Source organism: Rhinoderma darwinii, chromosome 3, assembly GCF_050947455.1.
Source record: "Rhinoderma darwinii isolate aRhiDar2 chromosome 3, aRhiDar2.hap1, whole genome shotgun sequence".
In the NCBI taxonomy this organism is placed as follows: Eukaryota; Metazoa; Chordata; class Amphibia; order Anura; family Rhinodermatidae; genus Rhinoderma; species Rhinoderma darwinii.
Window position 1 is genome coordinate 276,618,929 of NC_134689.1, and position 26,973 is coordinate 276,645,901.

Below are 26,973 nucleotides of genomic sequence, written 5' to 3' on the forward strand. Positions count from 1 at the left end.
ACGAGCATTCACAGAACGCTTGTTCCCGATAATTGCCCGATGAACGCTCGTTCTTCAGTTGATTTCATAGTTTTAAATGCCTAAACTATTATCGCTTTCGGCAGCACATCTCCCTGTGTAAAGAGGGAGATGCGTTGCGGACATGATAAAGATGTATGGGGACGAACAATGGGAGTAACGAGCGCCCATTCCCCATACATAGCTCTGATCGTTCGTGAAAGGAGCAAACGAGCGCCGATCAATGAGCTGTCTCAAAATTGTGTCCCAAAAAGTTTATTATTTTAAAAGTTCTGAGCTTTTTTCTAAATATGCAAATGAGGCTATAGTAGACAAGTGGGTGTCAACAGCAGCGATTCTCCTGAGGTGAAGCTACCTCACAGCCTCTGACGCTGTCCTATCAGCATGAAGCAGCTTCACACTGCTTCTACAGTGTGAGAGACTGAGGCTGGAGGGAAGGGGATCACTTCAAATAGCCATATCTCCGGCTGTGAACAGTGTTTCTGGTGTCATATGAAAGATGAGATTTTAGTCTTTCATATGGAACTAGGATCGCACTAAGTTAAAGAGGTTTTCCGAGTTACTCCAAAAAATGTCAGGGGTAGGAGGGGTACATTATAAAAAAAGACTCATTACTCACCTCACAGATCCCCGACGTTTTAGCCCTGCTGCTCCGGTCCTTCCCGACAATGTTTATTGACATGGCTGCAGCGATTACATGCTCATATACCCACGTGATCTCTGCAGTCAATCACTGGTATCAGTTGGCATACGGCACAGGATCACTGAGGCCAGTGATTGGGCACGTCACTGTTGCAGCTATGTCAGTAAAAAGCGGCGGGGAGGACCGGAGCAGCAGGGCTGGAACGCTAAGGATCTGTGAAGTGAGTAATGGTTTTTTTTTTGGTTTTTTTCTTGTAACCCTTCCACTTTTTGGTATAATTTGGAAAACCCCTTTAATAGGCTATGTACACCTTTTTGAAGTCTTAATTAAAAATTATTTTTACGTTTTGAAATACAGCTGCTTTATATCCTGAATACAGAGCAGCTGTATCTATCGCTAAAACCTGTATCCTTCAGGTCAAAGGGACTGACGGATTCAGTGTCAGCGGGTCTTATGTGTCTCTGAAACGCAGGATCAACCTAATACCAATCACATCTAAGTTCATAACTTAGATGTGATCGCTAACCGCTCGATGACCCGCTGACACTGAACCCGTCAGTGCTGCTGACCTGACGGATATAGGTTTCAGCGCTAGATACAGCTGCTCTGTATGCAGGATACAAAGCAGCTGTATCTCAAAAGTAAAAATAATTTAATTAATACATTTGGAAAGTTGCACCAAACACACAGACATTTATTATTTAAAAAAAAAAAAAAAAACTTCAAAGATGTACATAGCTTTTAACTAAAAACTATAGAAACCAAAGGAAAAAAAAGTTGCGGATTTCCACTGCAGCCTGAATTTGCCCTTACATGGCCTTATTGTCTAGTCTATCAAAATTTCAGGCACTAAACTATTTTCTCTCTGTTGCAGATTTGCTATGTCACTGCAATAAATGCACCTACTTTTATGTTGCTATGTAAAAATTTAGACATTTCCCATTGTCTGCTAGAACACTTGTTCTCTATTTCTCACTTTTCACTGTTTCAATTTCATTTGCTGACCAGGGACCTACTATCACTTTTTGAACACATAAGTGTGCCTTTACACGCAGCTATAACACATACAAGTCTGCAATGAGATTATTCGAACTACAATGCAGTACGACAGATTCGGAGGCAAAGATGGGTATTCACATGCAAATATTTTGCAATCCAAAGGTGTTTATGGTCACTTGGTTTAGTATGCACACTTAATTACATGTTTGGATGTTTCCAGCTAGGTTCCCTGTAAAGATCACAAATCTATTGCATTATATGCAACAATTTTACAATCTTTCAACCAAAATTTTTAGAGGATAGAAGGTTTAGGGTATGTTCACACGGAGTGTTTTCAGCCGTTTTTCGGGCCGTAAATGTCCCGAAAAATGGCTGAAAAATCGGAAGCAGAACGCCTCCAAACATCTGCCCATAGATTTCAATGGAAAATATGGCGTTCTGTTCCGACGGGCCGTTTTTTTGGCGGCCTTTTTTAAAAATGGCCGCGTAAAAAAACGGCCGCGAAAAAGAAGTGCATGTCACTTCTTCAGCCATTTTTGGAGCAGTTTTTCATAGACTCTATAGAAAAACAGCTCCAAAAACGGCCGTAAAAAAACGCAGCGAAAAACACGAGTGGCTTACAAAACGTCTGAAAATCAGAAGCAGTTTTCCCTTGAAAACCGCTCCGTATTTTCAGACATTTTTGAGTTTGTGTGATTACAATCAGGATCTTGACTATCCTGTTATCCAGTTACACAGTAGTGTTCACACATTGAATTGCTCATAGGACAGGTTTTCAATTACTTGAAACTTATACATTATTGCAGCATGTAAAGCCACAGTAAGAGCTTGCCTTTTCCTTTACTGTCATGACAGCATCCATGACTGCAGCACATCACATTGACATCTTTATATCGATTTAACTGCTTAAAGGACACCTGTATCAATTATGGGTACAGTGAAAAAAAACAGAAGTACTGTAAAAGTGGAATAAGCAAAACAGCTAAAGAAAAATGGTTTAGAGACGGAACAGAGAAGGACAAGTAAATTTATAATGGAATCTTGTAACACTGTGCTTATGTAAACTGGGATTAGTAAAGCTCTGTAACTACATGTTTTCATTCTTCACAAATAAACGCGCTGTGGTAGATTTACTTACACTGGCGTTTCAAACTCCAGTCTTTAGACTGAAGCATGTAGAAGTAAGATGTGACAAATTTATTGCCTCCTAATAAATTTGTTGCATCTTGTGCTTTACGTGCACGGCCGGCCTTAGGATAGATGGTGCCCCATGCAAAATTATCTTTGGACGCCCGCCCCACCCTATCATAAAAAAAGACCCATAAAAAAGTATAATGCCCTATATCGTCCACCCACACATTATAATGCCCCTTTAGTGCCCCCCATACAGTATAATAATATTTAATAATATATTATAACCCCTTCAAGGACACAGTATTTTGTCCTCTAATTGTGACACACAGTATATTGCCCCCTGTAGTGCCCCTACACAGTATAATGTTCGCTTTTCAGGACCCACACAGTATAATGCCCCCTCCCCTGGCTGCCACACACAGTCCCCCCTTGTAGATAGTGCCCCCCTGTAGATCGTGCCATACAGCCTCCCTTTAGACAGTGCTATAATCTCCCACCTCCTCCTTGTAGACAGTGCCATAATCCCCCACCTACTTCTTGTTGATAGTGCCATACAGCCCCCTACCTCCCCCTTGTGGACAGTGCCGCCAAACAAAAAAACAATTGTACTCACCTAGGCCCCGTTCCCACGACTAAATGAGCTGCTCCACAACGGGATCCTTGCGTAGGCCGGCGTGATCCAGTAGGCTAGTACAGAGTTTCCCAACCTTTTCGGACTCGAGACACCCCTGGAAAAATACAATTTCCTCAGGGCACCCCTACCAAAAATAGTTTTGAGAAAGACAGAAAATGGCTAAAAACAAGCACTACACTCTTAGGGTATGTTCACACAGCGTTTTTTGTAAGAAAAAAAATCTGACTCAAAATTCCTTCAGGAATTTTGAGGCAGATTTTGAATTGAAAGCGTTATTTGACGTTTTTTTTGTGTGTTTTTTTTAAGCCGTTGAAGCTAATGCAAAAGACGCAGGCAAAAAAGCACTCCAAACGAGCGCCGCAAGTATTTTATGCCTCCTATTAATTTCAATTGGAGATCAGAGGTGGAAACCACTTGAACACCATCACCCCCCACTCACAGTAAAATAACCATCAGCCCCCACTCACAGTAAAATAACCATCAGCCCCCACTCACACTAAAATTACCATCAGCCCCCCCACTCACAGTAAAATGACCATCAGCCCCCCACTCACAGTAAAATGACCATCAGCCCAGCACTCACAGTAAATGACCATCAGCCCCCCACTCACAGTAAGATGGCCATCAGCCCTTCACTCAGATTCCCCCTGTAGATCGTGCCACACAGCCCCCTTGTAGGTAGTGCCACACAGCCTCTCGTTGATAGTGCCACACAGCCCCCTTGTAGGTAGTGCCACACAGCCCCCTTGTAGGTAGTGCCACACAGCCCTCTTGTAGGTAGTGCCACTCAGTCCCCTTGTAGGTAGTGCCACACAGCTCCCTTATAGGTAGTGCCACACAGCCCCCGTGTAGTTAGTGCCACACAGCCCCCTTGTAGTTAGTGCCACACAGCCCCCTTGTAGGTAGTGCCACACAGCCCCCTTGTAGGTAGTGCCATACAGCCCCCTTGTAGATAGCGCTACTGTAGCTCCCTGAAGGAGCGGAATCCTCTTGTGGCCTGGGATTCCACTCCTGGATGGAGCGCTTGATGTCTCTATCCATATATGGACAGTGATATCAGGGGCAACTCCTGAAGCAGAATCTCCGTCCACAGCGTTGCCGGCGCTGTGACCGGGAAATCCACTCCAGGAGAAGCCCCTGACGTCTGTGTCCATTTATGGACAGTGACGTCAGGGGCTACTCCTGGAGTGGAATCCCCGGTCACAGCGTCTGGGATTCCACTCCAGTAGAGGCCCCTGACGTCTCTGTCCATTTATGGACAGTGACGTCAAGGGCTTCTCTTGTAATTGAATCCCCGGTGACAGCGTTGACAATGCTGTGGACGGGGATTCCGCTTCAGGAGTTACCCCTAATTTCACTGTCCAAGCGCTCCGTCCAGGAATCCCCAGCCACACGTAGATTCCGCTCCTTCAGGGAGCTACAGTGGCTCTAGTAAATAGCAGAGCAGGGAAATACCACCCTGCTCTGCTATAGTGTTCAATAGTATCTGCAAACGAAGGACGCAGATACTATTGAATGTGGCATTGCTACCCCTGTAGCAGCTGCTAGCGGAGGCCATGTCGTCGCTAGCAGCCGCTATGGCTGCTACAGCGGTAGCGACGCCACTGAGAGAAGAAGCGCCCAGGCAGATAGGCAGCCGCTGAGTCGCCGGGCCCAGGCGCTTCTGAAACAAGCAGGGGAAGGGAGCCAGCGCAGCACCTCTTCCACCTGCTGGAATGATGCGCCCTTTGCAATGGCACAGGTCGCACACCCCTAAGGCCGGCACTGTCTACGTGTGCTACAAAGTGAAATCTTTTCACAAAGTGAAATAGATTTTCTCTATAATATATGCCTATTTCTGGCATAATTTATAGTAAATTTGTCAGGCCGTGGGTAACCTCACTCCTTTCACTAAGCCCTGCCTACATTTTGAAAAAAGAGTGGCGTAAAGAGTGGCGTAAACCAGGAAAAAGTCTCAAATTATTGCACAAATATGGCGTGCGCCATAATTTACGACTTTTTAACTCCAGAAAACTGGAGTAAAGCCATTCATAAATAACCCCCATTATATATAGTGGTGTTAAGTATAAAATTGAATACTTGTTTATCTGCACTCTTAGTAGTTACAGAACTAGATTTCCTTTTATATTTTTCGCCTGACCAGGGTTATCCCAGGAATACATAAATGCATCGAGTGTCACCGTCAAGTGGTAGATTTTGAAGGTCATTTCCACACGTACATGCACTGCAGCAAATGCAAGTTCAGTACCAACTGTAATAAAGCCTATACAAACCATGTACTGAGGTAAGTGGGGAGGTAGATATGTCTTTAAATTTATTTCAGAAATGAAGCAATTATTGTATTTTGAATGTTTAGGTGCTTGGATACTTGATGCAAGCACAGTGAAGTAAAATGTATATATTAGACATTGTCATAGAAGAGATGTTCAGGATTTATGAGTTGATAAAAACTGGAATTGCCTTTTTTGTGTCACAGACTTTAAAAAAAAAACATTATTCTCTTCATGTAGCTATCATGGCAGGAATTCCAGCAAACGTTCCAAAGCTTCTAAGAAGGGTCCCAATGATAAAAGGTATGCTAGCAGTCGGAAGTTGAATGTGGTCAATACATTTCTGGACTGTTTGTAAGAGGAAAGTCCATGTTTTTGAACGATTAGCTAATTCAATGTTGCCTTCCTTAACCCCTTAAGGACAGCTTGTTTTGGCCTTAAGGACCAGGCCAATTTTTTTCAAATCTGACATGTCACTTTATGCGGTAATAACCTTAGAATGCTTTTATGTATCTAAGCGATTCTGAGATTGTTTACTCATGACACATTGTACTTTGTGTTAGTGATAAAATTTGGTCGATACATTCAGTGTTTATTTGTGAAAAACACCAAAAATCAGAGAAAATTTGCAAAAATTAGCATTTTCTAAATTTAAATGTATTGGCTTGTAAGACAGACAGTAATAGCTCACAAAATAGTTACTAGTTAACATTTACCATATGTCTACTTTATGTTGGCATAGTTTTTTCAAGAAAATTTCCAAAACCTATTTTTTTAGGGACCAGTTAAGTTCTGAAATGGCTTTGAGAGGCCTATATATTAGAAACCACCCATACATTGCCGCATTTTAAAAACTGCACTCCTAAAAGTGTTCAAACAGCATTTACAAAGCTTCTTAACTCTTTAGGCGTTTCACAGGAATTAAAGCAAAGTGGAGGTGAAATTTCCAAAATTATAATTTTTGGGCGAATAGAAGGATTTACCAGAGAAATGCAACTCAATATTTATTGCCCAGATTCTGCAGTTTTTAGAAATTTCCCACATGTGGCCCTAGTGTGCAAATGGACTGAAACACAGGCCTCAGAAGCAAAGGAGCACCTAGTGGATTTTGGGGCCTCCTTTTTATTAGAATATATTTTAGGCACCATGTCAGGTTTGAAGAGGTCTTGTCGTGCTAAAACAGTGGAAACACTCCAAAACAGACACCATTTGGCAAACTACACCCCTCAAGGATTTTATCGAGGGGTATAAGGAGCATTTTGACCCCACAGTTTTTTTGCTGAATTTAGTGGAATTAGGCGGTGAAAATTAAAATCTACATTTTTTCCAATAAAACGTATACATTTTTAATTTTTACAGGGAATAAAGGAGATTAAACACAATAATATTTGAAAAGCAATTTCTCCTGATTATGGCAACACCCCATATGTGGTAATAAACTGCTGTTTGGACACATGGCAGAGTTCAGAAGGGAAGGAGCGCCATTTGGCTTTTAGAGTTCAAGTTTTGCTGGATTGGTTTTTGGGTGCCATGTCGATATTTGCAAAGCCCCTGAGAGACCAAAACAGTTGAAACCCCCAAAAGTGACCCCATTTGGGAAACGACACCCTTCAAGGAATTTATCTAGGGGTATATTGAGCTTTTTGACCCTACCCGTTTTTTACAGAATTTATTGGAATTAGGCCGTTTTTTTTTTGTAATAAAATGTAGATATAGCTCAGATTTTTTTATTTTCACAATATATAAAGGAGAAAAATCAACCCAACATTTGTAAAGCAAACTCTTCTGAGCACGGCAGTACCCCATATGTGGTAATAAACTGCTGTTTGGACACACTGCAGGGCTTAGAAAGGAGGAGTGCCATTTGCCTTTTGGAGCTCAAGTTTTGCTGGAATGGTTTTTGGGTGCCATGATTTTTTGTTGAATTTATTGGGATTAGGCAGTGAAAATACAAATCTAAATTTTTTTCCACTAAAATGTTGATTTTTTTTCCATTTTCACAAGGAATAAAGGAGAAAAAGCACCCCAACTATTGTAATGCAATTTCTCCCGAGTACAGCAATACCCCATATGTGGTAATAAACTGCTGTTTGGACACACTGCGGGGCTCAGAATGGCAGGAGTGCTACTTTACATGCAGATTTTGCTAGATTGGTACCAGTACAGTAGAAACCCCTGAGAAGTGACTCCATTTGGAAACTATACCCCTTAGGGAATTCATCTAGGGGTGTAGTGAACATTTTGATCCTACAGGTGTTTCATAGATTGTATTAGAATTAGGCCTCATTTACACGAGCGTGTGCGTTTTGCGCGCGCAAAAAACGCTGCGTTTTGCGCGCGTAAAAGGCACTTGGCAGCTCCGTGTGTCATCCGTGTATGATGCGCGGCTGCGTGATTTTCGCGCAGCCGCCATCATAGAGATGAGGCTAGTCGACGCCCGTCACTGTCCAAGGTGCTGAAAGAGCTAACTGATCGGCAGTAACTCTTTCAGCACCCTCGACAGTGAATGCCGATCACAATATACACCAACCTGTGAATAAAAAAAGATGTTCAAACTTACCATGAACTGCCTGCTTCCTCCAGTCCGGTCTCCCGGCCGTTGCCTTGGTGACGCGTCCCTCTCTCGTCATCCGGCCCCACCTCCCAGGATGACGCCGCAGTCCATGAGACCGCTGCAGCCTGTGATTGGCTGCAGCCTGTGCTTGGCCTGTGATTGGCTGCAGCCTGTGCTTGGCCTGTGATTGGCTGCAGCTGTCACTTGGACTTAACTGTCATCCCGGGAGGTCGGACCGGAGTTATCGGTAAGTCAGAACGTCTTTTTTTTTTTACAGGTTCATGGATTTTCGGAGCGGAAGTCACTGTCCATGGTGCTGAACCAGTTTAACGCTTTCAGCACCGTGGACAGAGACTGTCTCCTGACGTCGCGTACCCGAACATTTTTTACCGGTTTCGGTCAAAACGAGTTTTGCCGAACCCGGTGAAGTTCGGTGCGCTCATCTCGAATTTGACACTCCGTTTGGATGTTTGTAAACAGAAAAGCACGTGGTGCTTTTCTGTTTACATTCAGGAGTTTGACAGCTCTTGCGCGAATCACGCAGTTCGCACGGAAGTGCTTCCGTGCGGCATGCGTGGTTTTCACGCACCCATTGACTTCAATGGGTGCGTGATGCGCGAAAAACGCACGATTTTAGAACATGTCGTGAGTTTTACGCAACGCACGCGCACTGCGCAAAATTCACGCATCGTCTAAACAGCCCCATAGACTATTATAGGTGCGTACGACACGCGTGAAAAGCACGCGCGTCGCACGCGCGTATAATACGCTCGTGTAAATGAGGCCTTAGGCAGTGAAATGAAAAAAAAAAAATTTCCCCAAAATTTTGTTTTGCTCCCAACTTTTCATTTTCACAAGGGGTAACAGGAGAAAAAACAACACGCAATTTGTTACTCAATTTCTCTTGAGTATGGCAATAACCCATGTGTGGCCCTAAACTGCTGTTTGGGCATATGGCAGAGCACAAAATGGAAGGAGCACCATTTGACTTTTAGAGCGCAGATTTTGCTGGACTGGTGTATAAGGCGCAATGTCGCATTTGCAGAGCTCCCTTAGGTACCAGAGTAGAGTGGAAAACCTTGAGAAGCGACCCCATTTTGTAAACGACACCCCTCAAGGCATTTATCATTTGCCTGGACATATGACAGGGCTTAGGAGTGAAAGGCGCATGTGAGGCCTATTTTGGTGGGTTTCACAGCATTGGCCCACAATTGCAGGGCTCTGGGGTCAAATAGTAAAACAAACCCCCAAGTAGTGACCCCCATTTTGGAAACTGCACCCCTCAAGGCATTTTTTTAAGGTGTGTAGTGGGCATTTTGACCCCACAGGTTTGTTTGTTTTTTTATTAAAAATGAATGCTCAGTGAATGGTGCAAAGTGAAAATTGCAATTTTCCACAGGTATATGCCATTTTAGTGCACAATATGCTGTGCCCAGTTCGTGCCACTGAAGACAAATACCTCAAGGTATGGCGATGCCATATATGTGGACGTAAACTACTGTTTGGGCACGCCGTATGGTTCAGAAGGGAGGGAGCGCCACTTGGCTAATGGAGTGCATATTTTGCTTGGTAGTTGTTCTGTTTGGGGTTTCGCTGGTATTTCAGTTTATAATGTGGGGGCATATGTAAGCTGTGCGGAGTACATCAGCGCATAATAAGAGGGTATAGTAATGCGGTAAATAAATAATCACAGATGTGTGGCCAGTGACTCACTGATAAATAAAAAGCTTACCAATTTTTGGAACGCTCTGCACATTTTGCATCGCCATATTCTGAGAGCCAGAACTTTATTTTTTCTCCACCAGAGCGCTGTGAGGGCTTATTTGTTGTGGAACAATCTGTAGTTTTCATTGGTACCATTTTGGGGTACATGCGATTTTTTTGATTACTTTTTATTTCATTTTTTGGCAAGCAAAGTGACCAAAAACCAGCAATTCTGATAATGTTTTGTATTCTTTTTTTTTTTCACCATGCGCAATAAATGACAATTTTACTTTATTCTGCGGCGATACCATATGTATATTGTTTTTTTATGCTTTGCAGCTGTTTGCACAATAAAATCACTTTTATTTCAAATAATTTTTTTTTTGTGTCTCCATATTCTGAGAACTATAAAGTTTTTATTTTTCCGTCAAAAAAGCTGTGGAAGGGCTTATTTTTTGTGGGACGGGCTGTAGTTTTTAATGGTATAATTTTGGGGTACATGCAACATTTTGATCACAATTTTAAATTCTGTTTTGGGAGGGATAGTGACCTAAAAACTAGCGATTCTGGAATTGTTTTTTATTTTATTTTTTACAGTGTTCACCGTGCGGGTAAAATAGCGTGATATTTTTATAGTTCGGATCTTTATGGACGCGGTGATACCACATATGTGTACTTTTTTTAATGTTTTCATTTTTTTTCTATAATAAAATAATTATTATGGGAAAAAAAACGGTTATTGTTTTTTTAACTTGAAACTTTTTTTTTTTTTAACTTTTTTACATTTTTATTAACTTTTTTTTTGTCCCTCTAGGGGACTTGAAGGCATGAAGCCCTGATCGCTATTCTAATACACTGCACTACCTACATAGTGCAGTGTATTAGAGCTGTCAGGTATTTACTAACAGCAAGCCTATTAGGCTTCGCCTCCCATGGTTGCCATTAGCAACTATCGAGTGCGATCTAGCCACCTAGATGCAGCGATCGCTTTTGATAGCTGCATCTAAGGCGTTAATCGGCCGGATCAGAGCCTAGCTCCGGTCCTGGCCGTTACAGCTGGGTGTCGGCTGTAATATACAGCCGGCAATCGGCTGTAATATACAGCCGGCAATCGGCTGTGATGACGCTGGCTCAGCTTCTGAGCCAGCTTCATCACATACACGTTCTCAATGAGCTGTCATTGGTCAGTCTGCTGTGACAGACCAATCACAGCGATCGCCGGCAGAGGACCACGGTGATTGGTCCCCTGCCGTCTTACTGTGGCCATCAACTGTCATAAACAGTTGATGGCACAGTTCTGTCCCCTGTCCTTTGACAGGGTGACAGTTGTTAGCCAGGATGCACTGGTACTGGCACTGCAATACAGCACGTACCGATGCGTCCTGGTCCGGTAAGGGGTTAAGGAGTTTTTAAGTTGTTCAAAGAATCAATGATCCTCCAACTCTTATTTCCATATGCTTTATTGAGTAAGATATTACGCGTTTCGAGGCCGGACCGGCCTCTTCCTCAGGTAAAATACAAATGCATTTTTTTTTCAGCTATTTCTTCTGCTTTTCAAAAGTCTTAACATTTTGTGATGTTTTTGCTTTATTAGGCGTATAACTGTGGTGTGCCTGAACTGTGATTTCCTGACTGACGTTTCTGGTTTAGATGATATGGCCAAACATTTGAGTGAAAATCACACTCATTCATGCCAAGTGGTCACAGAAAATGGTAAGATCAGATTGTGCTATGTGTTCCTTGTTTATTTTGTAGCCTTTTCTCATCCATCACTATTCATTTAATCGTTGGTATTGTAAACATTGACATTTTTTTTTAAAGTGAATTCATATTTTTTTTCTTTTGATCTCAGTTTCCATATTTTCCTCAACTCATGAAGGAGACATGTCTATGTAAGTTAGACTTTTACTTACTGCCCTTAAACTACTATAACAATAGTGTTCTAGGTATGGAGTGATTAGTTGCCTGCAGCTTGTTGCTTTATTTGTTTTAAATAATATGTTAAAGGGGTTGTTTCAGAATCGACAATCATCACCTATCCACAGGACAGGTGTGTCACGATGGGTGTGTGGACCCACTGGGCCAAACAGGATACCAAGGCAAAGTCTATAGTTCGAATAAGGGTACCTGCGGCAATATAGACAGTAGTGATGGCAGGCTCGGATGGGACCTTGACAGCAGGCAGACACCAGGCGCGGTGAAAACCAGCAGGCGTAGTGAACGACACAACATGACTCCAACTCTCTACGGCACAGGAACAAGGTAGCACGGGATGCAGGATACAGGTAGCAGGAACGGGAACTTTGGGAACTGGAAAACACTAAGTGACCAGTTGCAAAGACTAACACGGATAAACACAACAACGCTCAGGCAAGGAGTGAAGGGGCAGGGCCCTTCTTATAGTCCAGGGTGATCTAGGAGCAATGAGTCAAATCTAAAACCTGTGTGTGCTCTGTCCCTTTAAGGCCGGGAATGAGCTCAAGCGCGCACCCTAGTGGTCACTGCAGGACAGGACGGCCGCATCTGCTGGCATCTTTGGGGAGGAAGACGTCTGCAGGCTGTTAGGAGTCTGCGGTCTGCGACCGCGAACGTTACAAGGTGATTCATTGTCAGATAGCTGGGGGCCTCACTGCTGGGTCCTCCACTGATCGCGAGAACTGGGGTCCTGTGCCCCCTGTTTTTCCTCACTGCTGGACCGCAATGAGGAGGACTTTGAATAGAGTGTCGGTTAAACATGCGTACTGCTGCTCTATTCAAAGTCTACAGGAATGACGGAAACAGCCGAGTACAGTTCTCAACTTTTTCTGTCAGTCCCATAAACATTGAATGGATGGAGTGGCGGGCACATGCTTGACAACCGCTCCATTCAAGCTCCTCCTCACTACAGGGGTGAAATGAGAAGATACGTGGGGTACGGCACACTCGTTTTTGTGATCGGTGGGGGTCCCAGTGGTGGGGCTCCAGCGAACAGACAATTATCACTTTTCCTATCCTGTGGATATGTGATAATTGTTGATTCAATTACAACCCCTTTAAGAACTGTTTCCATGTTGTCATACACATAAAAGTCTCTGATCTATCTATATATAAACAATATTCTTAAATATTAAATATTTACCACTTATTCTGCCATTAGAGTTTTCTATAAAGAATATTTACTGTTCCATTACTTAGGCTTCGATCACATCTGCGATAGGGTTCAGTTCGTGGGTTCCGTCAGACCTTTCTGTCAGGGGAACCCACAAACGTAAACTATAGCTTTCCATTAGCATTACCATTGATTTCAATGGTAACGCTTCCGTTGCAAATGGTTTCCGTTTGTCACCGTTCTGCAAGGTTTCCGTTTTTTTAACGGAATCAAAGGCGTAGTCGACTGGACTATTCATTCCTTCAAAAAACGGAAACCTTACAGAACATAGACAAACGGAAACATTAGCAACGGAAGCGTTACCATTGAAATCAATGGTAATGCTAACAGAAAGCTATGGTTTCCGTTTGGTTTCCGTTCGTGGATTCCCTTGACGTAAAAGGTCTGACGGAACCCATGAATGAAACTCCAATGCATATGTGAACGAAGCCTTACTTGGTCCTAAAGAGGAAGAAGAGAGCACAAAGCTGCTCTTTGAGAGTGCATTTGATTTACTGTAAATTAGAATTAGTGAAGACCAGAATATATTTGTGCAAACAATCAGCTGGCATGTCCAGGGCACTGCAAATCCACGTAGAGTTTTTGTTTAACCCCTTCCCGCTCAACTCAGTACTATTACGTCGGGCTGAGCGCATTGTTCGCGCTCAGCTCAGTAAATGTACTAACCTGAGTTAACACAGCGCCATCTTTCCCCGGCATGTGTTTGAGATGGGATACCTGCTGTTTCTAACAGCAGGCTATCACAGCTCAGTGTGCAAGGACCGATCGCGGTTAACCCCTTAGAAGCCCCGTTCAATGGCAATCGCGGCTTCTTAGGGGTTAAAGCACTATTGACGGCGCGCGACATTATCGCGGCACCAATGGCTGCTATGGCAACCGGAGGCCTAACAATGGCCCACTATGCTTGCTGACAGCTCTAATACACTGCACTACGCATGTACTGCAGTGTATTAGAATTGCGATCAGGGCCTCCTACCCTCAAGTCCCCTAGTGGGACAAAGTAAAAAAAAAGTTGTGTCAAAATAAAAATAAAGTTTTAAAAGTAATAAAAAGTAAAAATACCCCTTTTGCCCTTAGTCCTGTATTATTAATAAAAATAAATAAACTATACATAATTGGTATTGCCGCGTCCGTAACGGCCTGAACTACAATTTTTTTTTGTTATATATGCCGCGCAGTGAACGCCATAAAAGAAAATAATAATAAACCATACCAGAATCACAATTTTTTGGTCACTTCACCTCCCAAAAAATGGAATAAAAAGAGATAAAAAAGTTGCATGTACCTAAAAATGGTTCTGATCGAAACTACAGTTCGTTACGCAAAAAACAAGTCCTCACACGGCTTTCTTGATGGAAAAATAAAAAAGTTATGGCTCTTAGAATATGGGAACGCAAAAAGTAAATGATTTTTTATAAAAAGTATTTTATTGTGCAAACGCCATAAGACATAAAAAACTATTAACATATGGTATCGCCGTAATCATATCGCCCCGCAGAATGAAGTGAATATGTCATTTATAGTGCAAAAAAAAAGGAATAAAAAACAATAGTAGAATTGCTTTTTTTTAGTCACCACGCCTCTTAAAAATAGAATGAAAACTGATCAAAAAGTCGCGTGCACCCAATGAAAAGTACAATGAATTCCTCAAGGGTCTAGTTTCCAAAATGTAGTCACTTTTTAGGGGTTTCCCCTGTACTGGTACCTCAGAAGCTCTGCAAATGCGACATGGCGTCCAGAAACCAACCCAGCAAAATCTACATGCCAAATAGTGCTCTTTCCTTTCTGAGCTCTGCCATTTGTCCAACCAGCAATTTGACCACATAGGTATTGCCGTAATCGAGAGAAATTGCTTTACAAATGTTGGGGTGCTTTTTCTCCTTTATTCCTTGTCAAAATTAAAAATTTGTAGCTTTTATTGGAAAAATTTGATTTTCAATTGCACAGTCTAATTCCACAAAATGCAGCTAAAAAAGTGTGGGGTCTAAATGCCCACTATATCCTTCGATAAGTTTCTTGAGGGGTGTAGTTTGCCAAATATGGTCACTTTTAGGGGGTTTCCACTGTTTTGGCACCACAAGACCTCTTCAAACCGGACATGGTGCCTAATAAAAAGGAGGCCTCAAAATCCACTAGGTGCTCCTTTGCTTCGGAGGTCGGTGCTTCAGTCCATTACCACACTAGGGCCACATGTGGAATATTTCTAAAAACTGCAGAATCTGGGCAATAAGTTTTGAGTTGCGTTTCTCTGGTAAAACCTGTTTTACAGAAAAAAATGGAATAAGTAGGATTTTCTGACAAAAAAATGAAATTTGTAAATTTCACCTCTACTTTGCTTTAAATTTATGTGAAACACCTAGAGGGCTAATAAACTTTCTAAATGCTGTTTTGAATACTTTGTCTAGCTTCTAAAATGGGGTGTTTTATGGGGGGTTTCTAATATATAGGCCCCTCAAAGCCACTTCAGATCTGGACTGGTACCTAAAAAAAAAAGAGGCTTTTGAAAATGTATTCAAAATATGAGAAATTGCTGCTTATGTTCCAAGCCTTGTAACGTCCTAGAAAAAAAAAAGAATGTTAAAAAAAATCATGCCAACATATAGTAGACATATGGGAAGTGTGAACTAGTAACTAGTTTGGGTTGTATAACCCTCTGTCTTACAAGCAAATTCATTTAAATTAAGAAAAATTCTATTTTTTTCAAATTCAAAGGTTTGCTATTTTTCACAAATAAACATTAAATATATCGACCAAATTTTACCACTTTCATAAAGCCCAATGTCTCACGAGAAAACAATCTCAGAATCGCTTGGATAGGTTTAAGCTTTCAGAAGTTATTACCACATAAAATGAAATATGTCCGATTTGAAAAATAGGCTCTGAGCCTTAAGGCCAAAACTAGGCTGCGTTCTTAATTAAGGTGCGTAGCATTAATAATGTTTTTCTGGAGTAGGATCGCCGCCTACGCCCTCATGAAAGCAGTTCTCCATAAATATGAAATGACTATTATTCTTTATTTTTCATCTTTGTTTCCTTTGTGGAGTTTCTTAGTCAATTGTTAAAATTAAACACTGAGAAAGAGGAGTCGGACACTATTTATAATAGAAAAGTAGAAAAATATAAATTTTATTATGATTTAAACAATGAGGGGATATAAAATATACAGAGGATCCAAAACAGGAATTAACTGTATATGGGCCACATTAGTGAAGGAATTAATACCATAGCAGTAAGGGTATGTGCACACACGCTAATTACGTCCGTAATTGACGGACGTATTTCGGCCGCAAGTACCGGACCGAACACAGTGCAGGGAGCCGGGCTCCTAGCATCATACTTATGTACGATGCTAGGAGTCCCTGCCTCGCTGCAGGACAACTGTCCCGTACTGAAAACATGATTACAGTACGGGACAGTTGTCCTGCAGCGAGGCAGGGACTCCTAGCATCGTACATAAGTATGATACTAGGAGCCCGGCTCCCTGCACTGTGTTCGGTCCGGGACTTCCAGCCGAAATACGTCCGTCAATTACGGACGTAATTAGTGTGTGTGCACATACCCTAACAGAGTATTTAATGCATACATACAAAGTAAAAAGGTGCATTAATAGTATGGGACAGGTAATGTCATTTCCAAATATACTCAGGGAGTCAGAACAAAGCATTCTGTATAATGATGTTATAACATACCATGCGCAAACAACAAAATAGACAATAAGCACAGACGGAAAGATTGTAACATCTGAGAAATAGTTATGAACAACTAAGCCAATGGACAAGTACTAAAAAGGTGTCCAACTGAGTGCGAGTGTAAATAGTGTCCCAGACAAGACTGTATGACATACCATGTCTTACCCATAAATATAAGATGTAATCGAGTTGTCCAGAAGAACGGAAGCACCCCGACTCGCGTTTACAGCTTGAAAAAGCTTGAACACTTCCTCACCGCTAGCCACAAACGTAGCTTCTAGCCCTGACGACTTAAAACTGTATATCTCCTATATAAAAAAAAAAGTTACAAAAAGGGGGACACAATTAAAGATGCATTTCAGTTGCACTTTTTGCTATATAGAAAAAAAAATTAAATACACTTTACGCTTGTTTTTTTTTTTTATATTTTCCCCCAATATTCCAAAAAATTGTATAAATACTAAGTGCCTATACTAAGTGTCCTGTTCACATCAGGTTTGAAGGCTTTGTTAGGGGCCTCTGTCACAGATCTGGTCTAAAATACCAGAAACAATAGCACAACATGCTGCGCTTTTTTTCCGGTAAAGCCATGGACGTCAAAATGGAAACCTGAAGTCAATGGCTTCCGACAAGTGCTTTTTTTTTCGTTGTTCTGCTCCTCTAACGGAGGAGTACAACAGAAACACCAATGGAGAGGTAAACATGCCCTAAATTAAAAATGGCATAGTACTAAACTCCTATGTATCACATAAAAAAGATGTAAACATTATTTAAATATTCGAACGAGAAAAAAATATATAGCTTTTAAACCCTCCTGTACAAAAAAAAACTATGCTTGGTCATTAACAGGGTGTGATGACCTGGTCTTGAACTGGTTAAATAGGATCTGTCACCAGTTTATTATCCCCTTCCTGACATTTGACGTATCCATACGCCAAAGTCGGGTAGGGGAAGTATGGAACGTGCTCACGGAGTGAACCCGCTCCATACGATGCCGGTCTCGGCTGTTTGTTACAGCCGAAACTTCAGAGTAACGAGCGGCATCGCGCTAGAACGCGATCCCACTCGTTAAATGCTGCGGTCAATACCGACCGCAGCATTTAAATCGTTAGAAAGAGGGGGGCGACCCCCTCTAACAGCTCATCGCGCCCCCTGCAACGGAATCGCGGGGGGGGGCGATGGTTGCTATGGCTGCCTGGGGGCCTAATGAAGGCCCCCAGGTCCGCCATCTTTGTGCTCGTATTAAGTAGTAGAAACCTGTCAGAATCACGATATACTGCAATACATTAGTATTGCAGTATATCTAACGATCGCTGGTTGAAGTCCCCTAGGAGGACTAATAAAAAAAGTAAAAATGATTTAAATAAAGTTGTTTTTTTATGTAAATAAAAAATTTAAAGTTAAAAAAAAACTTTTCCCATTTTCCCCCTAGAGCATAGTAAAAAAATAAATAAACATAATTGGTATTGCCGCGTCCGTAAAAGTCTGAACTATTACAATATATCATTATTTAACCTGCACAGGGAACGCCGTAAAAAAAAAAAATTGTAAACACCAGAGTCTCTATTTTTTGGTCACCACATCTCCTACAAAAAATGAAATAAAAAGTTATCAAAATGTTGCATCTTCCCCAAAATGGTATCATTAAAAACTACAGTTTATCCCGCAAAAAATAAGTCCTCATAATACTTAATCGACCGAAAAATAAAAAAAGTTATGGCTCTCGGAATTTGGCAACACAAAATAAATTTTCTAAACTATATATATTTGGTATCGCCGTAATCGTATTGACCCACAGAATAAAGTTAACATGTTGTTTTAATTTCACAGTGAATTCTGTAAAAACGACGTGCAAAAAAACAATGGAGGAATCAATGTTTTTTTCATTTTCTACGCCACAAATATTTTTTTTCCCGTTTCCTAGTACATTATATGGCACAATAAATAGTGCTATGAAAAACTACAACTCGTCCCGCAAAAATCAAGCCCTCATAGTACTATATCGACTGAAAAATAAAGAAGTTATGGCTTTTGGAAGTTGGGGAGGAAAAAACTAAAATTTAAATCTGAAAAAGGGCTGGGGCGGGAAGGGGTTAATGCCCTATCTCCTAACTAATCTAATAGGCGCTATGATGCTGACAACTACAGTGTGATTTTTATTTTTTCAAAAACGTTTATTATTTGCAAAGTTAAAAACATTTTTCTGAATATGCTAATTTGGCTATTCTTGCCAAATGGGAGATTACTTTTTCTTTTTACTTTGGGCCGTGTAATGTTTTCTGCATGACGCTGTCAAATCGTCAAACAGCTTCTCCCCCTTCCATGCCCAGCAACACAGCGTGATCTTATAATATACAGCTTCCATTCCCAACTGTGTTTTCAACTGGAGATACCTCCGGTTGTTTCAGCTAGAATTGCGATTCTGGAGATATGGCTAATTCCTCCAGCCTCAGTCTTTCACATTTTTTTTTTACCAGCTTCATGCTGATAGGACAGCGTCAGAGGCACAAATGTTAGGAGTGGCCAAATCAACAGTTTGGTACATTCTTTAAAAAAAAGCACGCTGGTGATCTCGTGAATTCCAAAAGGCCTGGACCTCCATGTAAGACAACAGTGGTGGATGACAGATCCTCTTTAAGTAAACATTTTTATTTTTCAGTATTGAATTGTTTGGCTATACAATGCTTTTACTCATTAGTGTAAAAAAAATGCACAAATCTTCCCATAACAATAGAACAAACAGTATATTGAATGTATAGGTATCACCCTTAATTCTAGCTCAGCTCTCTAAATAGGGGAAACTTTAAATTCTTGTTGGCCTCCATTCTCAAGCAACTAGAATTATGCCCTCTCCTGGACAGGCATGCAGGATTGCACTTTCTAAAATGATGGTCCCCCAAATTTTATTGTACTTATTTCATACAATTGTAATTCCACTCCCAGATCCTTTTGTAATTCTTTACAAAAAGCTATTACTCATTTTGTATGGGCAGGTTCACATTCCAGGACTCAATTCCAGGTGATAACCTCGAGCTGGAAAATGGGTGGGATGGGACTACCAGATCCTGAAAAATATCACCAAGCCTTCCTTATTGAACAGATTAAATATTGGTGGTCAAACTCCATTCGCAAGGGAGTACTTTCTTACTGCGTACCTCTGACACCCCAGGCACTTCTCCCACTCTACCATCACTGAGCATTAGGGCAAGGTCAGATGTGGCGGAATTTTTCCGCTGCAAATGTTGGTGCAGATTTGGGGCAATTATGCAACGAATCTGCACCAACATTTGCATATTTGACAGGTAATTCAGACCTTGCAGAAATCACAGTGGACTTGCCACAGATTTCAGTTTTTGCATTGCAAAGGCTGAAATCCGCAGTGAAATTCCGCTTCTTCAACGTCATGAGCATGAGAAAATTCTGCACCACAGCCTGATTTCCGCACAGTTATTTTCTGCAACATTTGAACTAACTTTCCTAAAAATGTATAGAAACAAATGTAAAACACGGCTGCTGTAGAATTCCACTGCAGACTGTCCGCAGCGGAATTCAACAGCAATTCCACCACGTCTGAATGTGCCCTTAAGGTCACTTTTAATTCTTGGTTCCGTTATTACTTTAGGAATCTAGATTCTGGGAAAAATTGAAAAATCCTATAGGCCTTCTACCATTAAGTTATATATATATACTAGTTCTTCTCAATGAATTAGAATATCATCAAAAAGTTAATTTATTTCAGTAATTCAATTCAACAAGTGAAACTCATATTATATAGATTCATTACACACATAGTGATCTATTTCCAGCATTTTGTTCTTTTAATGTTGATGATCATGGCTAACAGTGGCATGGAGGCGATCAGCCTGTGTCACTGCTGAGGTGTTATGGAAGCCCAGGTTGCTTTGATAGCGGCCTTCATCTCGTCTGCATTGTTGCTCAGTGGTCCAAAGTCCTGTTTTCAGATGAAAGTAAATTTTGCATTTCATTGTGAAATTAAGGTCCCAGAGTCTGGAGGAAGAGTGGAGAGGCATCAATCCAAGTTGCTTGCGGTCCAGTGTGAAGTTTCCACAGTCAGTGATAGTTTGGGGGGGGCCACATCATCTGCTGGTCCACTGTGTTATATCAAGTCCAGAGTCAACGCAGCCGTCTAACAGGAAATCTTAGAGCCCTTCATGCTCCCCCCCCCCCCCCCCTCCCTGCTGACTAGCTTTATGGAGATGCGGATTTCTTTTCCCACAGGACTTGGCACCTGCCCACACTGCCAAAAGTACCAAATACCTTCTGTAATAACCACAGTATCACTGCGCTTTATTGGCCAGCAAACTCGCCTGACCTAAACCCCATAGAGAATCTATGGGGTATTGTCAAGAGGAAGATGAGAGACACCAGACCCAACAATGCAGACAAGCTGAAGGCCGCTATCAAAGCCACCTGGGCTTCCATAACACCTCAGCAGTGCCACAGGCTGATCGCCTCCATGCCACGCCGCATTGATAACACCTCAGCAGTGCCACAGGCTGATCACCTCCATGCCACGCCGCATTGTTGCAGTAATTCATGCAAAAGGAGCCCCGACCAAGTATTGAGTGCATATACTGTACATACTTTTCAGTAGGCCAGCATTTCGGTATTAACCCCTTTACGACAAAGGACGGATATACCCGTCCCGTGCAGGAGCTAGTTCCCGCAAAAGGATGGATATATCCGTCCTCTGATCGCATTCGTACTGCCAGTGTACCCACGCGATCAGCGGCAGGAGCACGGCTGGCTCCTGCCGCAACTGCCGGTATCGAAGCGCGCTCCGATTCCGGAAGTTTAACCCATTAGATGCCGGTGTCAATAGCGACATCTAATGTGTGCCGGAGGCATGGCCTAATAGATTGCCTGTCAGTTTTACACTGACAGGCAATAATGCTTTGATATACTAAGTATACCAAAGCATTATATATGCGACCAGCAAATTGCATGGTGAATTCCCATGGTGGGACTAAAAAAAAAAATGTAGCAGTTAAATAAAGTTTGTGAAAAAAAAATGTACAGTCAAAATAAAATAAAACTACCTTTTTTGCCCAAAACGTGGTTTTATTTAGTAAAAGTGTCAAAACAGATAACACATATACATATATGATACGAGTTGAACAATAAAATGAACACATTAATAAAACCGCCAGATGAACAGCATCCAAAAACAACGTCAAAATTCTCTCTTTTCTCCCATTCCCCCCATAAAAAATTAAATTTTATTTAATCTATAAGTCCTATGTACCCCAAAATAGTACTATATGGCCACATTGATGTAAAAAGAAAAAAGTTACGGCCCTTGGAATGTGGCGATGCAAAAACAAGTAATTTTTTTCTAAAAGGGTTTTTATTGTGCAAACAAAGGAAAACATATAAAACCTATACATATTTGGTATCCCCTTAATCGTGCCGACCCATAGAATAAAGGTAACATGTTATTTACGCTGCATAGTAAATTGCGTAAATTTATAACGTGAAAATCAATGCTGGAATAGCTGCTTATTTTCAATTCTCTCATAAAATAAAGTTAATAAAAGTTAATCGATATATTATAAGCATCTAAAAATGGTGCATTTACAAAATACAACTCGTCCCACAAAAAACAAGCCCTTATACGGCTATGTCGACGGAATTAAAAAAAAGTTACGACTCCTGGAATACGACCGTGAAAAAACAAAAAATAATCGTTGGTCATTAACGCGCAAAATGGCCCGGTCATTAAGGGTTTAAAAATCCTTTTTGAAATTGGGCTTATATAATATTCTAATTTTCTGAGACACTAAATTTGGGGTTTTCATTAACTGTTACCATAATCATCAATATTAAAAGAAAAAAAGCTGGAAATAGATCCCTCTGTGTGTAATGAATCTATATAATATAGGAGGTTCACATTTTGAATTGAATTTCTGAAAGAAATTAACGTTTTGATGATATTCTAATTCATTGAGAAGGACTAGTATATATATATATATTCGTGCATGCCTCCTGTGTGTCTGTGCGTGTGTCTGTGTATATATATTTACCTATGTGTACGTGTGTATATTTCCTGGTATGTCTTTATGTATGTACAGTATACACTGTATGCACAATTATTAGGCAAGTTTATTTTTGAGCAGTCATTTTATTATTGAACAACTACAGTGCTGTCAGTCAATCCAAAATGTTAAGAAACCTCAAACCTGAATATTTAAGAAAATAAAAGTGAGGTTTTGGCTTTCATAGGAGAATATCTATTTGTGCATAATTATTGAGCAACTATTCGTGTGCACAATTATTATGTAACTAAATAAAAAAGGAAAATTTTCCCCACTCACGTGTCTATTTTCATCTGTTAACCCGTTAGTCACCGCCCATTAGTATTTTTACGGTGGCCACTAATGGGCTTTATTCCGATGCAGTGGGCTTTTGACGGTGCTGCATCAGAAATAAATAAACAAAGAAAGCAGGGAGCAGTTAAATCGCCCTTCTCTCAGCTACCGGAGGTAACTGAGGGCTGGGAGCAGACCTGCTCGAACAGGCGAGATTTATATCATTATCGATCGTGCTCATTTAACCCCTCAGATGCGGCGCTCAATAGCATGCGCCGCATTTGAGTGGTTTTGGAGGGAGGGAGGAGGATCCCTCTCTCACCCACCCCACCGTCACCCTGCTTTACGATTGCAGGGTGCTGGTGTCTTCTATGGCAGCCAGGTCTGCCCTGCCTCTAGTTAATGCTAGGCCAAATCTGGCAAAAATCTGTCTTCAGATATTTCTTGGTCCAGTCTTGGCGTTTCAACTTATATGTCTTGTCCCGTGGTGGTCGGGTTTCAGGCTTCCTTACCATGGCCATGTCTCTGAGCACTGAACACCTTGTACTTCTGGGCACTCCAGGGAGGTTTCAGTTCTGGATATGACAGCACTGGAGGATAATGGGTTCCTGGTCGCTTCACGTTGGATTCTTCTCAAATCTTTGGCAGTAAATGTAAGTTTTTTTTTCTCAACACGTTTCTTGAATCCCTGTTAACTATTTGCAACAAAACGTTTGATGGTTCTGTGATCACTCCCCAATATCTCAGCTCATTTGAAGAGTGCTGCATCCCCCTGAAAGACTTAAAATTTTTTGACTTTTCAGAGTCAGTTAAATCTCTTTTTTTGGCCCATTTTGCCAAACAAGCTGCCTAATACTTCTGCTTGATATAGGGTCTTGATCACCTTAAGCCACACCCTCCCTCATTACACAAATACATATCAGCTGATATTCTTCAGTCCAATAAGCAGTCAAGTTTATACAGCTTGGAGTTGTAAAATACGCATAAAAATTATCATGTGGTCAAAATACTTGCTTGCCTAATAATTGTGCACACAGTGTATATGTTCCAGTATGTGCGCGTTTATATATGTGGTTAATTTTTCATTTGAGAAGGGCAGCAATAGAGAGTACCGCACAGGGCGCCATCCAACCTAAAGTCGGCCCTGCTGATCATATACTGATGGCCTATCCTGTGAATGGGCCATCAGTATAAAAAACCACCCCATGCCCCTGCTTAGTAATGGTGTGATTTGTTACTTATGACTGGAGTATGTGCTGGCTAGGTACAAAGTTGCAAATACCCTTTTGTAACCAAACGGTTTAGTAGTTTCTTTAGTGCAAGAATTTGTAACAGATCAATGTGTACATTTCTGTATAAAGTAACTTTTGCTGGATGATTTGTTTTGTAAGCTATGTGAGCTTGGTGGTAAGTTGTGTAATTGTGTTTTTTCACAAAAGTAGGCACAGATATGATTATTCTTTATATTGCACCCAAATAATCATATATTACTTAATCTCTTATACTAGGTGAGATGATTACTAAGGCAGAAAAGTAACAAAATATATTGGCCCAGTATGCTAAATGTCGCAGAAGTGAACGTTGTCATGAATCATTTAGGCCGTGATAAATAACCTCACAAAACAGGTGTGGTGGCTAGATACAACACAGTTCAGCACATAAAAACGTCATTGCTGCCGCGGCTAAATAACGTTTTGCCAGGTATTTCTAAAAGCAAGGAAGGTCCTTGTTAAAGGTTAGCTGACTTCTAGAACTGATGACTTTACAGAACACTCATCTCAGGCAATGTTATTGCTTTAACAGTGTATCTTGAGTAAATAAATCATTCATAGCGCTGTGAGGTAATTATTGAAGATTGCTGAAGTGTATGAATAATTTATACACTGTAGTCTATAAAGATTTTCTTTACCGGCATAAGCTTGAACTGTATTTCAGTAGTTAGAAAAATTGTTTACCAAAGTTAGAATAGTTAGAAAAATAGTTTACCAAAGGATTTAAATAGTTAAAAATTTAACAAAAGCATTAGTCCACAATATCTAAAGTCAGTGTGATTACATCTATATGTCGCACCAGTAACAATACAGAAATTCCAAAAAGATGAGACAATTTAAAACATCCCTTTTACTAAATCAATAAATAAATACTTAACCCCTTCCCGCAAAATCACGTACAGTTATGTGATGGGAACTGGTGTTTTAGCGCAATTCCACGTAACTGTACGTGAAGGAGATGGTACTGGCTCAGGAGCCGAGCCAGCGCCATCACCGCCGGGTGCCAGCTGTATGTTACAGCTGGCACCCTGATGCAATGGCCACGACCGGAGCTAACCACCGATCCGGCCGATTAACCCCTCACATGCTGCGTTCAATACAGATTGCAGCATGTGAGGAGTTTTTAGCCACCGGCACCCCAGCAACGTGATCGCTGGGTTGCCGGTAGCTGCAAAGGTGATCGGAGGCCTAATACTTACCTCGCGGTCTGCCAGCAACGAAAGCCTCCTATGCCCCGCTTGGCGGCGGTGCCTAAAAGGCTTTCGGTACCATCGGCAAGATGGCGCCGGCTCAGAAGCTGAGACGGCGTCATCAGCAGTGGGTGTCCGCTGCATGTTACAGCGGACACCCCGATGTATCGGCAGAAACCGGAGCTGGCTCCGATTTCTGCCATTAACCCCTTCAATGCAGCGATCCAATGCGATCGCTGCATCTTAGCGGTATGTGGCAAATCGGCAGCCCGCCATGCGATGACAAGGCTGGCGACTGCTACTATGGCAAGAGGAGGCCTAACAATTGCTTCCTGTCTGCCATTACGGAAGCTGATTAGGCCCCGTCCGGAGGGGGAGCCTGATCTGGTTGCTGTCAGTGAACAACTGACAGTTCTAATACATTGCACTACATAGGCTTCAAGCTTCAAGTGGGACTAAAGAAAAGTGTAAAAAAAAGTGTAGAAAAGTAAAAATAAAAGTTGTAAAAAATACAATAAAAGTTTCAAGTAATAACATAAAGCACAATCGCCCTTTTTCCCTTATCAAGTCATTTGTTATTGAAAAAAATAATAAAGCCATACATATTTGGTATCGCTGCAACCGTAACGACCTGAACTATAAAAATATTATGTTATTTATCCCGCACAGTGAACGCTGTAAAAAAAAAACTAAAAAATACTACCATAATTGCTGTTTCTTTGGTCACTTTGTCTTCCAAAAATTTAAAAAAAAGTGATCAAAAAGTCGCATGTACCCAAAAATGGTACCTATAAAAACTATAACTCATCTCGCAAGAAACAAGACCTCATACAGCTCCGTCCACGACATAATTAGAACGTTATGGCTCTCACAAATAATTTTAATGTGCAAAAAGTTGTAAAACACAAAAAAGTTCTATAAATTAGGTATCGCCGGAATCGTACTGACCCGCAGAATAAAGTTAATATGTAATTTATGATGCGTGGTGAACGCTATATAAAAATAACTAAAAAAAATATACTAGAATTGCTGTTTTTTTTGTCATCTGGCCTCCCATAAAAAAAGGATAACAAGTGATCAAAAAGTCTCATGTACCCCAAAATGGTACCAATAAAAACTACAGCTTGTCTCGCAAAAATACAGCCCCCATGTCACTACGTCTATGAAAAAATAAAATTAGTTATGGCTCCAATAAGTCAGGAAAGAAAAAAATATGCAATTGTGCAGGTCCGAGGGAACATTTCTTCTGTTTCAAGTGGCGAATTATCAAGGCCCCTAAAATTAGGGAACCAGGAAGCGGAGGGCCCAAACATATCTGCTGGAAGCGAGGGCGCCCGTATTATACCAGGACAACACTTCCCAGCAAAATTCCCCAAACTGCAAACTTGCA

At 41.3% G+C, this 26,973-nt stretch overlaps 1 protein-coding gene across 2 annotated transcripts in view; it reads left to right on the plus strand.

The window, feature by feature from the left end:
* Nucleotides 1–26,973, plus strand: part of ZNF280D (zinc finger protein 280D) — a 180,401-nt gene that overhangs the window by 130,666 nt on the left and 22,762 nt on the right. For both annotated transcript variants that reach the window (XM_075857961.1, XM_075857962.1), the window contains 4 exons: nt 5,572–5,712; nt 5,939–6,001; nt 11,551–11,669; nt 11,809–11,848. In XM_075857961.1, the coding sequence (XP_075714076.1) occupies nt 5,572–5,712; nt 5,939–6,001; nt 11,551–11,669; nt 11,809–11,848 (363 nt within the window). The remainder of the gene's footprint in view (nt 1–5,571; nt 5,713–5,938; nt 6,002–11,550; nt 11,670–11,808; nt 11,849–26,973) is intronic.